At 39.1% G+C, this 15,281-nt stretch overlaps 1 protein-coding gene across 2 annotated transcripts in view; it reads right to left on the bottom strand.

The window, feature by feature from the left end:
* Positions 1-15,281, bottom strand: part of LOC311585612 (solute carrier family 22 member 19-like) — a 55,058-nt gene that overhangs the window by 2,706 nt on the left and 37,071 nt on the right. Inside the window, exons 6-8 of one of the 2 annotated variants that reach the window (XM_084761021.1) lie at positions 14,266-14,381; positions 12,517-12,731; positions 6,719-6,827 (exon numbers count right to left, since the gene is read on the bottom strand). In XM_084761021.1, coding sequence (XP_084617147.1) covers positions 6,719-6,827; positions 12,517-12,731; positions 14,266-14,381 — 440 coding nt within the window. The remainder of the gene's footprint in view (positions 1-6,718; positions 6,828-12,516; positions 12,732-14,265; positions 14,382-15,281) is intronic. The other variant, XM_084761022.1, reaches the window with a different exon arrangement.

Raw genomic sequence — 15,281 nt, 5'->3', positions numbered from 1 at the left:
TCACTTAAATTTTGACAAAGGAAGAAAAAGCAAAACACTTAAAGAAGATCATTTATTCAACAAATGTGGCTGGTAAGACTAGATTTCTACCTGCAGAAAAATTAAACCTGGTTTTTATGTTTCACCTTCTATAAAATTCAATTCAAAATGGCTCAAATACCTCTAATTAAAAACCTTTAAAAAATTTAAAAAACATTTAATGCTGAAATTTCTAGAAAAAATGTAATAGATGGCACTTAAGATTTTGTGGCAGGCTGAACTTTCTGAATAAAATACCAGTGGCACTTCAACTAATTCCACTTATCAACACATGAGACTAAATGAAAATAAAATATTCCTACACAGAAAAAAGGAAATGATCATTAGAGCACAGGGCTGAAGAAAAGCTTTACCAGTTAAACCAGACAGGGTTGAATATTCAGAACTTACAATCTGCAGAAAGTAACTACCAAATAAATAAAACTGTTGATCAACAAATGGGCAAATAAACTACACAGGTGGTCAATAGCTATTGTGAAAGTTAAAACTATATTAGAAGTTCCCTACTGGTCAGGGAGACACAAATTAAAACTACTTTGAGATATCACCTGTTCCCAGTCAGAATGGCTATCATCATAGATCTGACAACAAATATTTAAGAAGATGTGCAGATATGGTTGCAGATGAAGGATAGCAGGCTGCCAAGAAGAGACTTGATACCCTATGAGCATATACGGGGAGAAGGTCCCCCTCAGTCACAGTCATAGGGGAGGTTATACGGGGAGGAGGTCCCCCTCAGTCACAGTCATAGGAGTGGGGAGTAAGGGAAAAATGGGAGGGAGGGAGGAATGGGAGGATACAAGGGATGGGATAACAATTGAGATGTAATATGAATAAATTAATAAAATATATTATATAAAAAATAAAAAAAGAAGATGTGCAAAGAGAGGATCCCTTAACCACTCTTTTTTTGGTGCAAATTAATATAGCCATTGAGAAAATAAGTTTGGAAACTTCTCAAAAATATTAAGACATTCAGTTAGACCATTTGTTGAAGATGCTATCGTTTTTCCATTGTATGGTTTTGGCTTCTTTGTAAAAACAAAACAAAACAAAACAAGTGTCCATAGGTATGTGGGTTTATTTCTGGCTCTTTTGAGTTCATTAATCTACCTATCTGTTTCTATGCCAGTACCAAGCAGTGTTTTTTATTACTGTTGCTATATAGTACAGCTTGAGATCAGGGGTGGAGATCCCTCCAGAAGATCTTTTATTGTACAGGATTGTTTTAGGTATTTTGGGTTTATTGTTTTTCCATATGAAGTTGAGAATTATTCTTTCAAGGTCTGTAAAGGATTGTATTGGCATTTTGGTGGGAATTGAATCGAATCTGTAGATTGCTTTTAGTAAGATGGGTATTTTTACTATGTTAATCCTACTGATCCATGGGCATTCAATTTCTTTCTTCAGAGACTTGAAGGTTCTGCTTTTTGTTTGTTTTGTTTTGTTTTGTACAAGTCTTTCACTTGCTTTGTTAGTTACACCAAGATATGTTATGTTTTGTGGCTTTTGTGAAGGGTGTTGCTACCCTAATTTCTTTCTCAGCCCATTTGTATTTTGTGTAGAGGAGGGTTATTGACTATTTAAAGTTGATTTTTGTATCCAGCCACTTTGCTGAAGGTGCTTATCAGCTGTAGGAGCTCCTTGGTAGAATTTTTGGGGTCCCTTATGTATACTATCATAGCATCTGCAAATAGTGATATTTTGACTTCTTCCTTTCCAATTTTTATTCCCTCTTGTCTTGTTTAGATGTATTATTTCTCTAGCTGTAAATTCCAGTACTGTATTGAAGAGCTACAGAGAGAGTAGACAGCCTTGTCATGTCTCTGGTTTCAGTGGAATTGATTTAAGTTTCTTTCCATTTAGTTTGATGTTGGCTTGTTGTATATTGCTTTTACTATGTTTAGGTATGTGCTTTGTATTCCCAATCTCTCCAAGACTTTTAACATGAATGGGTGTTGGATTTTGTCAGATTTTTTTTTTTAGCATCTAAGGAGATGGTAGTGTGGGATTTGTTCTTTCAGTTTGCTTATATGGTGGATTACATTGATGGATTTTTATATGGTGAACCATCCCTACATCCCTGTGAAGAAGTCTACATGATCATGGTGGATGATATATTTGATATGTTCTGCGTATTTACATGCAGAAGAATGCAAATAGATCCATATTTATCAACCTGTGCTAAAGCCCAAATGTATTAAAGATTGCAAGATAAAATCAGACACACTAAATCTTTTAGAAGAAAAAGTGGGGAAGAGACTTGAACTCATTGACACAGGAGACAATTTCCTGAACAGAACACCAACATCTCAGGCTCTAAGATCAACAATTAATAAATGGGACCTCATGAAACTGAAAAGCATTTGTAAAGACACAGACACAGTCAACAGAACAAATCAACAGCCTACAGACTGGGAAAAGATTGTCACAAACCCTACCTCTGACAGAGGGCTAATATTCAAAATATATAAAGAACTCAAGAAATTAAATCAAATAATTCAATTATAAAATGGGGGCACAGAGCTAAACAGAAAATTCTCAAGAAAGGAATATGAAGTGGCTGAGAAACACCTAAGGAAATGTTCAACTTCCTTAGTCATCAGAGAAATGCAAATCAAATTGACTGTGAGATTCCATCTTACACCCATCAGAATAGTTAAGATAAAAAAAAACTCAGTGCTAGTACATGCTGGTAAGGATGTGTAGAGAAATGGGAATACTCCTCCACTGTAGTGGGAGTACAAATTAATGCAACCATCTTGGAAATCAATTTGAAACTTTCTCAGAACACTGGGAATAGTTCTAACTCAAGACCCAGCTATAATACTCCTATGCATATACCCAAAAGATGTTCCACTATACAACAAGGACACTTCCAGCATCTGGAAACAACCTAGATGTCTCTCAACCCAAGAATTGATAAAGAAACAGTGGTGCATTTACACAATGGAATGTTACTCAGCTATTAAAAATAAGGAAATCTTGTAATTTGTAAGCCAATGGATGGAACTAGAAAAAAATCATCCTGAGTGATGTAACTCAAACCCGGGAAGACACACATGATATATACTCACTTATCAGCAGATCTTAGCCCCATAATACAGGATAACCATACTACAATACACAGATACAAAGAAACTAAATAACAAAAAGGACCTTACACAGGATGCTTAATTTTCTTTTTTAAAATATATTTTATTAATTTATTCATATTACTTTTCAGTTGTTATCCCATCCTTTGTATCCTCCCATTCCTCCCTCCCTCCCATGTCCCCCTTACTCCCCTCCCCTATGACTGTGACTGAGGGGGATTTCCTCCCCCTGCATATGCTCATAGGGTATCAAATCTCTTCTTCGTAGCCTGCTATCTTTCCTCTGAGTACCACCAGGCCTCCCCATCCAGGGGATGTGGTCAAATATGGGGCACCAGAGTTTGTGTGAAAGTCAGACCCCACTCTCCACTCAACTGTGGAGAATGTCCTGTCCATTGGTTAGATGTGGGTAGGGATTTGAAGTTTACTTCATGTATTGTCCTTGGCTGGTGCCATAGTTTGAGCAGGACCCCTGGGCCCAGATCCACCTGTCATAATATTCTTCTTGTAGGTTTCTAGGACCCTCTGGATCCTTCTATTTCCCTATTCTTCCATGCTTCTCTCACCTAGAGTCCCAGTAGGAAGTCTTCCCCTCTGTCCTACTTTCCTGGTTAAGTGAAGACTTTCATAGGACATGCCCCTCGGGCTAGTGTCCAGATATGTGAGTATATACCATTTGACTCTTTCTGCTTCTGGGCTAACTCACTCATTATGATCATTTCTAGTTCAATCCATTTGTCCACAAATTTTTGGAAATTCCTTGTTTTTAATAGCTGAGTAGTATTCCATAGTGTAAATGTACCACAGTTTCTTTATCCATTCTTCTATTGAGGGACACTTAGGCTGTTTTCAGGTTCTGGCTATTGTGCATAAGGCTGCTATGAACATGGTTGAGCAAATGTTCTTGTTGTGTGGCCACTTCTCAGAAAATTGCAGATACCTTAAGACCCAGCTATACCACTCCTGGGCACATACCCAAAAGATGCTCCATATGAACAGAAAGGCATTTGCTCTACTATGTTTATAGTAGTTTTATTTATAATAGCCAGAAACTAGAAACAATCTAAATGTCTCTCAACTGAGGAATGGACAAAGAAAATGTGGTACATTTACACAATGGAGTGTTACCCACCTATAAAAAAAACAACTATGTCATGAAAATTGCAGCTAAGTAGATGGAACTAAAAAAAAAAAAAGCATCCTGAGTGAGATAACCCAAACCCAGAAAGGCAAACATCATATGTATTCACTTATAAATGAACATCAGCTGCTAAGTAAAGGATAATTATCCTATATTTCACAGACCCAGAGGGATCAAGGAAACAATACATGGATCTCCCCAGGAAGAGTAAATAGAACAGGTTTTGTGAATGGGCTGGTGGTGGGGATGGGAACGTGAGTGATCAAGTCAGGTGGAAATGAGAGATAGAGGGAGAGAGTACTGGGAGAGATGACTGAAATTAAGTGGGGGGGGCATTTGTGGGACGATTTCAATACCTAGTACAATGGAAACTTTCAAGAATCTTCAAGAATGACCTTCACTAAGAGTTTTCGTAATTTGGCTTATGAAACCTTAACCGGCCAGGCAAGGCTTCTGGCAGCAGGCCTGGAATACCAACTCAGCCACAAAACCTTCAACGTACAACTTGTCCTGCCTCCTGGATGTGCTAGGGTATTGGTGGTGCAGAATTTGTGGGAGTAGCTAAGTGGTCCAAGTGGTCCAACTTGAGGCCCACCTCCTGAAAGGATGCCCATGCCGGACACTGCCTAGATGGCCAGGTAACAGAGGCTGGACAGCTCAGAAACCCAGAATAGAACCAAATACAACTGTGGAAAGGCAATGAAATGATTACTAGTGATATGCTGCGGTACTCATGGATCAGTGCCTAACCCAGGTGTTATCAGAGAGGCATCATAAAGCAACTTATGGGAGCAGATGCAGAGACCCACAAACAGAAACAAGGTAGTGCCAGGGGAACCACACAGAAGTGAGAGGGGATGGTTGCAAGAACCAGAGAACATCCCTACCCAGATCTAACCAATGGTCAGAACAGTCTCCACACTTGAGTGGAGAGTGGGATATTACTTTCTCACATACTCTGGTGCCTCACATTTGACCATGTCCCCTGGAGGGGGAGACCTGGTGGCACTCAGAGGAAGGATAGCAGGTTACCAAGAAGAGACTTGATACCCTATGAGCATATACAGGGGGAGGTAATCCTCCTCAGGAACTGTCATAGGGGAGGGGAATAAGGGGAAAATGGGGGGAGGGGGAGGGAAGAAGGGGAGGATACAAGGGATGGGATAACCATTGAGATGTAACAAGAATAAATTAAAAAAAAAAAAGAACCAGAGAACACAGGCCACAGAGCCAACTAAGCAGGGCTCCTAGGGGAATCACAGAGACTGAAGCAACAATCATAGATTCTGCATGGGTCTGAACGAGGTCCTCTGCATATATGTTACGGCTGTGCAGCTGGATACTCTTATGGGACTCCTAACTGTGGATGTGTGTGTGTGTGTCTGATTCCTTTACCTGCGCTTGGGAGCATTTTTCTTCTACTTGGTTGCCTCATCCGGTCTTGATATGAGGATTTGTGCCTAGTGTTATTGTAACTTGTTATGACAGGTTTGTTTGATATCCCTGGGGGTGTCTGCTCTTTATTTTATTATTTTTGAAACAGAAGAAGACAGGATATAGTGGGGAAAGGAGGTCATGGGAAAGAACTGGCAAGAGTGGAGGGAGAGTTAACTGTGGTTGAGATGTAATGAGTGGGAGAATAAAAAGAGGAAAAATTTGATATCAAAAGTGTAAAATTGAATGTGAATTTCCATAACTTCGAATGCTTACTCTGACTGTATGGTTTCACTGAGAAGCATATACTTTGGGTATGGCTAATTTTGTATGTGATGTTTATTTTAATTGCAAACATTTTGGGGGGGCCTTAAATTTTATAATGTTAAAAAATGGAAAGAGGGTGGTATACACAATCATGAAATAACGAGAGGAGCTACTGGCAGGAAGAAATGGCTATTGGAATAGGAAATAAAGTGTCAAAATGGATGATTAACAAAATGAAAGTATTTTTGAATATGTCATAATGAAACTCATTACTTTCATTCACATTAAAGTCTCTGCATGAGTGTGCACGCACACACACGCACACACACGCACACACGCACACACACACACACATACACACACACACACACACACACACACACACACACACACACACACACACACGTGTGCACACAGTAGAGGAGGAGCCAGCTGGGAAGAAGGAATTCATTAGGAATGGGACGTGGATACAAATGATAAAGGCTCAACACAATGGAAATTTGCTAAAAACATATGTTTTTTAAAAACCTAATTCAAAATTAAAAGAACAGAAGTTGTATTTGTTATGGCACTTATGTTTTAGGTGATTCCAAATATTCATATAAGATGATTTTAGAGGTTCACTGCTAGACTTACCATATCCTGAAAGAATGCAAACTTTCAGTAACCTTCAGCTATACTTGTTATCACCACAATTGATTGCTGTTGAGAACTACCCAGGTGTTTACATCAAGTCATGTACCTGATCACGGTGGGAAGTAGCTCATTTGAATGTAGAACATTATTGTTAATAATCAAAGCCGTATTTGATCCTGCCAGTATTATCAAAACTGCACGCAGGGTGTGCATTTCTGTGGAGAGGAAAATTAGGGAGAGTGGTCACTCTGAAGTAAAAGAATTTACTTTCCAGTTCCTAAGTCGGGGATATAGAGTGGCGATACTCAGAGGTAAAAGTCCTTGGTGACTAATAATTTATTAAAAAAGACGACTTATTGGAGGAATGCCTTGAGTGAATCTAGCAGTTGTCAATAAAGCACTGTTTAGCCAATCAGCTAGGCAGAAGGACAGGAAGTAGAAGGCGGGTCTTCCTGGAGAGGAGAAAGCCTGGAGTTGACAGTCGAGAGTGGACAGTTGTCAGAGGGAGTTAATGGCGAGAAGCCGCCCAAGGAGGATCAGATTGGCAATTGCTTGGGCTCTAGTTAGTAGGTTATGAGGATTAGAGTAGTTTATTTTAGTTTAATAGTACATTGGTAGCAGTTTAGATTCTGCCAAGCATAGTGCTTGCAGCTCTAAAATACACTACAATCTCATTGTATAAATTGCTGACTTCTTAGGCCATACAAAATGATTAACTGCAACAAAATGGCACCCAATGAAATTAGTGTATCCACACCCTTGAAAAATCATACTTTGTTATAGTTTAGTGAAGGGAATATCTCCCAAAGAGATAACCCAAATAATAAAATAGAGCCTGCTATTGTCCCTCTCCAAGTCGCTATGGCAGAAGGCTCCTGGATCCTTTTTGCCTTTGTTTTGGCTTTTGTGGTTCAGGGAGAAAGGCGGAAAGCTGAGAGATGTGAGGCTAAGTTACCAAGAAAGAGAAGGGAAAAAGGAACCAAATTCTTCTCCATAGAGTTGATAGGGGCTGGAATTCAGAACTCACTAGCTGCAAGGTGTTTTTAAGCTCTTTCTGGAAAGGGTCCACCTATGCGAGTTAGCAATAACTAAATTCCAAAGAATGGTGGACAGGGCTTCCCTTACTGAAGCTTAAATTGGCACAACTTAATAATATTCTATTTTTGTTAGCTCTGGAATTTTACTTGAGATTTCTGTAGATTTTGATTGGAATTAAGATAAAATATTTGTACAGGGCAGTGGTGGCACACACCCTTAATCTTAACACAATAGAGAGAAAGACAGGTGGATCTCTGTGAGTTCTAGACCAGCCTGGTGTCCACAGGGCATGAACCCTGCTGATAAGTTACTTGAAAAGATAGCATAGGATTTAAACTGACAATATTTTCCCCTTAAATTTACTATGTAAGTTCCTTTTTCTTAATAATAGATTATACATCCTTACTGATCTAAAGGATGCATACACATCAGTGTTAGGTTTATGTAAGGAAAAATGTCACTGCTCTAAAAAGACTAGCCAATCTCCTTAAAAGTGGAGCTTGCATTGGGAGAACTGGTGCCAAAGGGTAACTGGCCTAAGAGATATATTCTGTTAGTCTATGTAAGGACCAGGGTTGGGAGGGGAGACAGACATGCAATCTGCATGCCTCCTACACCAAAAATCCTTTGTATGCTGAGGTGTCACTGCTTTGGCAGCTGACTTATCCCTCTAAACATGAGCTACTTTCATGGGGGACATGTGGTGCTTGCACCAGATTCAAAAAGACACAGAGGACTTACAGGTGACAAAGTACACGTCAGCCTAGTCAGGTCTCAAAAACTCAAAGGCTACAATTCATATATGCTTAAAAGGTGGAAGTGTCCACCCCCTATGGAGAGAAAGGGTGAGACAAAACCATCAGCAACAAGTGTGTAAACCCAGGTACAAGATGCCTAGGGTAGGCTTAATGCTAAAATGAGAGGCATTTTCTCAGGAAACAGGTAGCGGCCTAGCCTATACATCAGGCACCATAGAGCCTAGAGAAGGACATTTAGAACTAAAAGGTGGAAGTGTCCACCCCCTATGGAGAGAAAGGGTGAGACAAAACACCCACAAGTGTGAAAACCCAGGTACAAGATGCCTAGGGTATGCATGAATTTATTAAAACTTTAATGCCTTTTCTTTTGCTCAGGGAAACCTCCTTGTCTCTAAAATGAGATACTTTTTTGGGGGGGGGAACAAGTAGAGGTCTGGCCTATACATCAGGCACCATAGAGCCTAGAAAAGGATATTTAGAACTATACAATCTTGTTTTGATTTCAATTAAATAATGATTTTATGTTCTTTGGTAATGGTAATATTATACAACCTCTTTGAAAGAGGTCAAAATGAAACAGACCTGGATGAAAGGGAGGCTGCTAACTCAAGTCCGTCTATACACGCATGAGTGCAAACTACAGAACAAGCAGATCGCATGTATTGCTAACCCCACTACATGGGGATAACTCTGGCTGTGACATGGACGTCTATGTGTAACCAATGCTTCTTACTAGTTACAGAACGCCCATGACGTACTATTATACACCAGTCTTTGTATGACATGAATGAAGATTTACAGATGTATGTCTTCTGCTCATACAAAGAGCAGAGAACCAGTCTTGACTGTTCTATGCATTTGTAGTTTTACAACTGTATAATGCTTGTGAGAATATGTGTGTGTGTGTGTGTGTGTGTGTGTGTGTGTGTGTGTGTGTGTGTATTCAGAACCGGACACCGATTCTGGATCAGACCCTACAGGATTCATCCTCCAATATGCTGAGATGCTGACATCCTGCATTCTTTGTGTTCCAGCCACAAGTGCTTCAGTTGCTATTTGTCACCAGAACAAAACAGCTGTCAGGATACCTTCAAAGAAAGCTCCTTATTCCAATTGGTCTAGCATTTCAGACTGTCCCACACAGGACCTTTTATTAAGCCTGAGTTTCTCAATATTTAGAGACTGGACCACAAATGCTATCTCTAGCTTCTTTAACCATTTTCTCATTTTTATTTGTGCCCCTACAGAGGTATCATTTATACCAAATCAGCCAGAAGAAGCCTTAAAAAAGAGAGTGAGACCCCATCTCCCTTAAGGGGGGGGTTGGGGGTTTGGGTAAGGGTTTGGTTGTTTTCTTGGGCTATAGGTGTTTATTTTCATTGGGAATTGGTTATGTTATTATTGGTGTTATTCAGAAAGAAAATAATATTGAACTCAGGGATTTCTCTCTGAGAATATAGAAATATATAGGGATGATAGGACAAAAGGAAGAGTATTGAACCTATTCTTCAACAGAAGGCCTTATTTGTTACTCACAAAGTTATTTTTAATTGATTGGTATGGAATTTGTATATTGATGTAAAATTAGTTTATTTTTAATTCATTGTACTATTCAACTTCATCACAAGCATATACATACAGGGTTCAATATATAGATAAGGTAAAATATTTAGATAAGTTCTTCAAAGATCTCAGAGACCTACAGAATATGGTATTTAAAGATTTTTTTTTATTGTTTTGAGGATTCTTTGAAAATGATACAGGTTGACTCCTGGCAACACCCAGCCTGCCTCAAAGAAGGTACCTCAAGGAATCTCCTTATGGAGATGGCTTCAAATGTGGCAAACCATCCACTGGGAAAAAAGTCCTTATTTTCTGCCACAGACGGAATTCTACTTGAAATGGGCAAGATTGGATGCAAGTGGAGTTGACAGCAAAACTCTGCAAAGACAGGGTAGGCAAGTCCTCAATATTACCTGCTTCACAAATATGTCTGTCAGGTATACTGGATCGAAGGCTGAAGATGATGCGCTAATGTGTTAGAGAGTTTTGAATGACTGTTCAGGCAGCAAAGTGTCCCTGTAATATTTTTTTCCATTTTGGTAGCTGCTAACCTACACTTCCTGTTTACTCAGGTAATTAATTTTATTCCTTCTCAAGCTCCTGATGGGGTTGAAGATAACAAAACACTATGAGTATAATCTTGTGTGTGTGTGTTGTATATTGGTGTAATAATATAAATGTACAGGTAAAGGCTTTTTAAAAAAATTATTAGACTAAAAAGGGGAATTGTGGAGGAATGCCTTGAGTGGATGTAGCAGTTGTCAATAAAGAGCTGTTTAGCCAATCAGCTGGGCATAAGGACCAGAAGTGGAAGGCGGGGCTTCCTGGAAAAGAGGAGGAGCCTTGAGTTGACAGTTAAGAGTGGACAGTTGACAGAGGGAGTAGATGGAGGGAAGCTTTCCAGGAAGGATCAGATTGGCAATTGCTTGAGATACAGTAGGTCATGAGGATTAGATTAGTTTAGTTATATTAGATTGGTTTAGTTTAGTTTAGTAGTACATTAGTAGCATTTAAATTCTGCCCAGTGAAGTGCTTACAGCTTTGAATTACATTTCAGTCTCTTTGTGTCAGTTATTGACTTCCTAGGCCATATATATATATATATATATATATATATATATATATATATATATATATATATATCTGCAACAACTTATCTTCATGTGCTGGCCCATGGAGAATCAACACGTGTGACCCACTGCGTTCGTATGCCTAGCATCTCTTGCCATCACTTCAGAAGTCTTGGTGAGTCTTGGAGGCACCCACTGACTTGCATCTTTTCTACACAGGATCTCATGGCCCTTCCCACGGAATGTAGGACTGTCAAGGGGGAAATCTGGAGGACTGTGTACTCATTCAAATGCCCAGCAGGAATGTGACATGGGTAGGAATGAGGGAGTGTGGCCATGGGCAGAGCACACCCTATCTACCTGCATGGCACTGTCACAAACAAAAGTAAATGGGATAAAAACGTAATAAAGATTTTTTAAAAATAGAAGTTGTATTTCTCTTGGTGCTTGCATTTATGGTGGCTCCAAGTATTCACATGAGAAGTTTATTCATGTTCTCGGTGCAACATGACAGAAGTGTGTCGTAGAAAGACAGATGTGGGCAAGCTGAGGACGGCTCGATTTGCAATAGTGTGTCAGAACTCAAGAATAAGAACTTCTAGGACCTCATTACCCTTTTCAGAGCCATTTTCTACTCAGTGAGAAAAGTCTCATGAATGCGCCAAACACTGGAAGATGCTTTGGGAAAAGGCAATGAACAAGCCTTGCTGCTACACCCATGAGTTGTGGAGAGTTTAAAACATACCACAGCCCTGGGTGTCAGCAAAGCTGGGGGACGGTTAGGGACTGTGTCCCTTGTACACACCCACTTAAGTCCACAAGGTTAAGTCTGGCAGCCCCAATGCCTAGTCCACATCCGCTTCCTTTTGCCTGCTGACTTCATCACAAGTGATCCTTATTATCTGGATACAGCTCTCCAGACTAAGACTGCACTTGTAGTGACCCAAGAGTCACAGTAATATTCATACAGTGTGGGAAATACCTTGTCACCAAAGTTGAAGCAACAAGACTCAGTGGGACAGAAGAAGTGACAGTATGCTTAGGTCACTTTGGGTCAGAATTATAAGAGCTAAAACCTACATGTCTGCTATGAAAATGTCATTGAGAAGGAACAAGGGAGGGGTGGGAACTCCAGAGGGATCGGAGAGAGGACAAGGAAAGGAAACATGATGTAACTACATTCTAATTTAAAATGTAATTGTATAATGAGTGAATGATCCATTAATTACCTAGAGGAAGTGGGGAATAAATGATACCATGTTCCTGATACTTCTTGAATATACTAGACTGTCACAAATTTAAAGCCAACTTAGTGACTTTGGCTCTTCTCAGCATGTGAGTGGAAGAATGTTCCCTAAATGTCTGTTACAGAAAATTCTCTGGATGAATTTTTTTTTCCTCATGAGCAGAACCTGACAAACCCTTAGGAAAGGGACTGGGTATTTTTTTCCTCTTGCCCTTAGTTCTTTACTCACCTTGAGGCAAATGCACTATTACCAGAACAGAGATTCCAAACAGGAAAAGGAAAAACAGTTGACTTGTTCTACGGCCGATGTAATTCAGTAAAACTGATCCAAAAACACTGATTGGGATGGACACAGCACTAGTGAGACATTGCATTAGGAAGATATTGCTTGTCAAGTGTTGGAGGTGGACACTGAAGCCCCAAACAGGTATGTTTATTACAAATCTATAAGAAACAAAAAAAGGATAGTAACAGCATATTACTTAATGGACAGCTCACTCTCCATGTATGTGGGGAGAGTGGGAACTGCCTCGTAAATGAGCTCTGGCGCCCCCAATTTGACCACTTCCCCCTGGTAGGGAGGCCTGATGGCACTCAGAAGAAAGGGAAGCAGGGTACTAGAATGAGACCTGATAGGCTGTAATCATATGGTGGGGGAGAAGGTCCCCTTCTGTCAGAGCTCTCAGGGAAGGGAATAGGGCAAAAGAGGGAGGGGAATGGGAAGATACAATTGAGGGGATAACAATCAGGATATAATCTGAATAAAATACTTTTAAAAAATAAAAATAAATAAATAAAATTCACATCTAAAAGACATGAATATGATTATCCCCAAAAGACAGCTTTAGATGTTAAACTATAAAGGAACATCTGTATTTTAAAATATTTATTTCAGTGAATTTAATAACCATCATAAAATCATCCTTGTATCCTGACAGCACATACCATTACTGTTGGATTATTAAGAAGAGGTTGAGGATTTGTGGAATGCATCACAGATCTAATCAGCTTTTAGAGTCTCTCTCTCTCTCTCACTTGATCTTAACAGGGAGTTATAATGGTGTCTTAAAACTTAAAAATAGTTTATTAATTATTTTATATTTATAGACTGTGTATTTTGATGACATTCTTCCCCAATTCATCCTCTTTACTCCTCCAAGGCCCACCTACACATTCCTTACCAACTCAACATTCATGGCCTAAATTCTTTTATTAGAAGCATATTTTTCTTCATACAATATATTCTGACTATGTTTCTCCTAACCCCTCCTAGTTATTCATCACCATCCCTCTTATCCATATCTACACCTTCATTTGTGTCTTCAGAAGACACAGACATCTAAGGAGTAATAATAAAATAAGGTAAGATAAAACAAAACCAAATTAGAATAGGACCAAAAAACAAAACAAAACAAAAAACCCAAACAAACAAGAAAAAAGTCAATGAGGAAAGCATAACATACACACATGGAGGCAGTGACAAACATGCTTTCACACAGAGGAACTCCATAAAAACACAAAACTGGAAGTCATAATATATACACAAAGGACCTGTAAGATTTAAAACAAAATGCCACAATTCAACATTGTTAGACAAAGAACCTACAAAGATGCCACTGAGTTTGTTCTGTGTTAGCCATCCAATGTTGGGAGTGGGGCCTACCCTTACAAGTGTTTTTCTCCCTAGTGATAATCCCTTAGAAAAGAGTAATTTTTCACTGGCAAGTACACTGGGGCCTCCTGCAGAACAAAATGGGCTTTGTCCACTTAAGGATTATGTTATAACTTTGTGTGTGTGTGTATATATATATATACATACACACATACATATATTCATATATATTTTGGTGTATTAATGAGTATATATATATACATACATATGTATATTATATACATACTTTATAATTTAATTTATATTCAAAATTTTATCTCAACTGAAATGGAAACAGACAGATAGAGAATGCCATATGAAACCTACCTCGAAAGAGACAGAAGAAGCACACGCTTTCGCAAGTTTGGTGTGCGGAACAAGTCACACAGAGAAGGCTTTTTTTGTGCAGCCTCCAGCTCTTCCTTCATGTTGGTTCTCAGAACCTTTAGCAATAGCATCAAAAACCAGTTTAGTTCTCACAAAATTATGAGTATTTTGGTGCATAGTGGGTACTCACAGAATACCAGATCATTAATTATTAGTTCTATCTTGTCAAAAAGCACAGACATCAGTAGCCTCTGGCAGGCATAATTAAAGTGTGACATATGAATCAAGGAGTTAGAGGAAACTAATGTTATTTCTAGAGATGACCTTTTAAACAGTACATGGTGACAGTACACGGACAGCAAGTAAAGAGCTACTTAGATTCTTGTCCAAATCTTCAGTCATACCAGAATGAACTTAAATGCTATGGCAACACAATGCGGTTGTATAATATGTAGGTTCATGTGTGTGCGCATGCCTAAGGTTGTGTGTATTTTCTTTTCTTTGCTTTCTTTCCCCACCCACACCCACCTTTGGTCTCATGCTACTTTTAATCAGCATCTCGTGATTTAAAAATGGTCACACTGGCAGAAAAATTGACTCAAAAAAGTGAATTTAATTCAAGGTGTGTGTGTGTGTGTGTGTTTCTTGTTTTTTGAACAAATACATAATATATAGCATACTGTTGGGATATTGATTTTCTGATTGTTGATATTATGTTTCCGAGGCTGATGATAGGAGATAAAGATTATTCTTTGATAGGTCAGACATTTTTGTTCATGGCCATAGGTTAGTGCTCACATCAGCCCCAATAAAAGAAGATTTTGTACTTAGTGGGCGGCAGTCATTGAAGAAACACAACTGGTCAAGGAATGAGAACACGTGACTATTCAGAGATCATCTCTAAGTGAGAAGTCTCTTCCACCCCCTCACGGGAAAAGAAATATCGTGGAGGAGGGAGGGGAAGGATGGACTGTAAGTTCCAGGTGAAATGGTAAAAGCAAATAGGTGATGCTAAA

This window comes from Acomys minous (assembly GCF_964271855.1).
Source record: "Acomys minous genome assembly, chromosome: 2".
Taxonomy (NCBI): domain Eukaryota; kingdom Metazoa; phylum Chordata; class Mammalia; order Rodentia; family Muridae; genus Acomys; species Acomys minous.
This window is presented reverse-complemented; position numbering and strand designations above follow the sequence as displayed.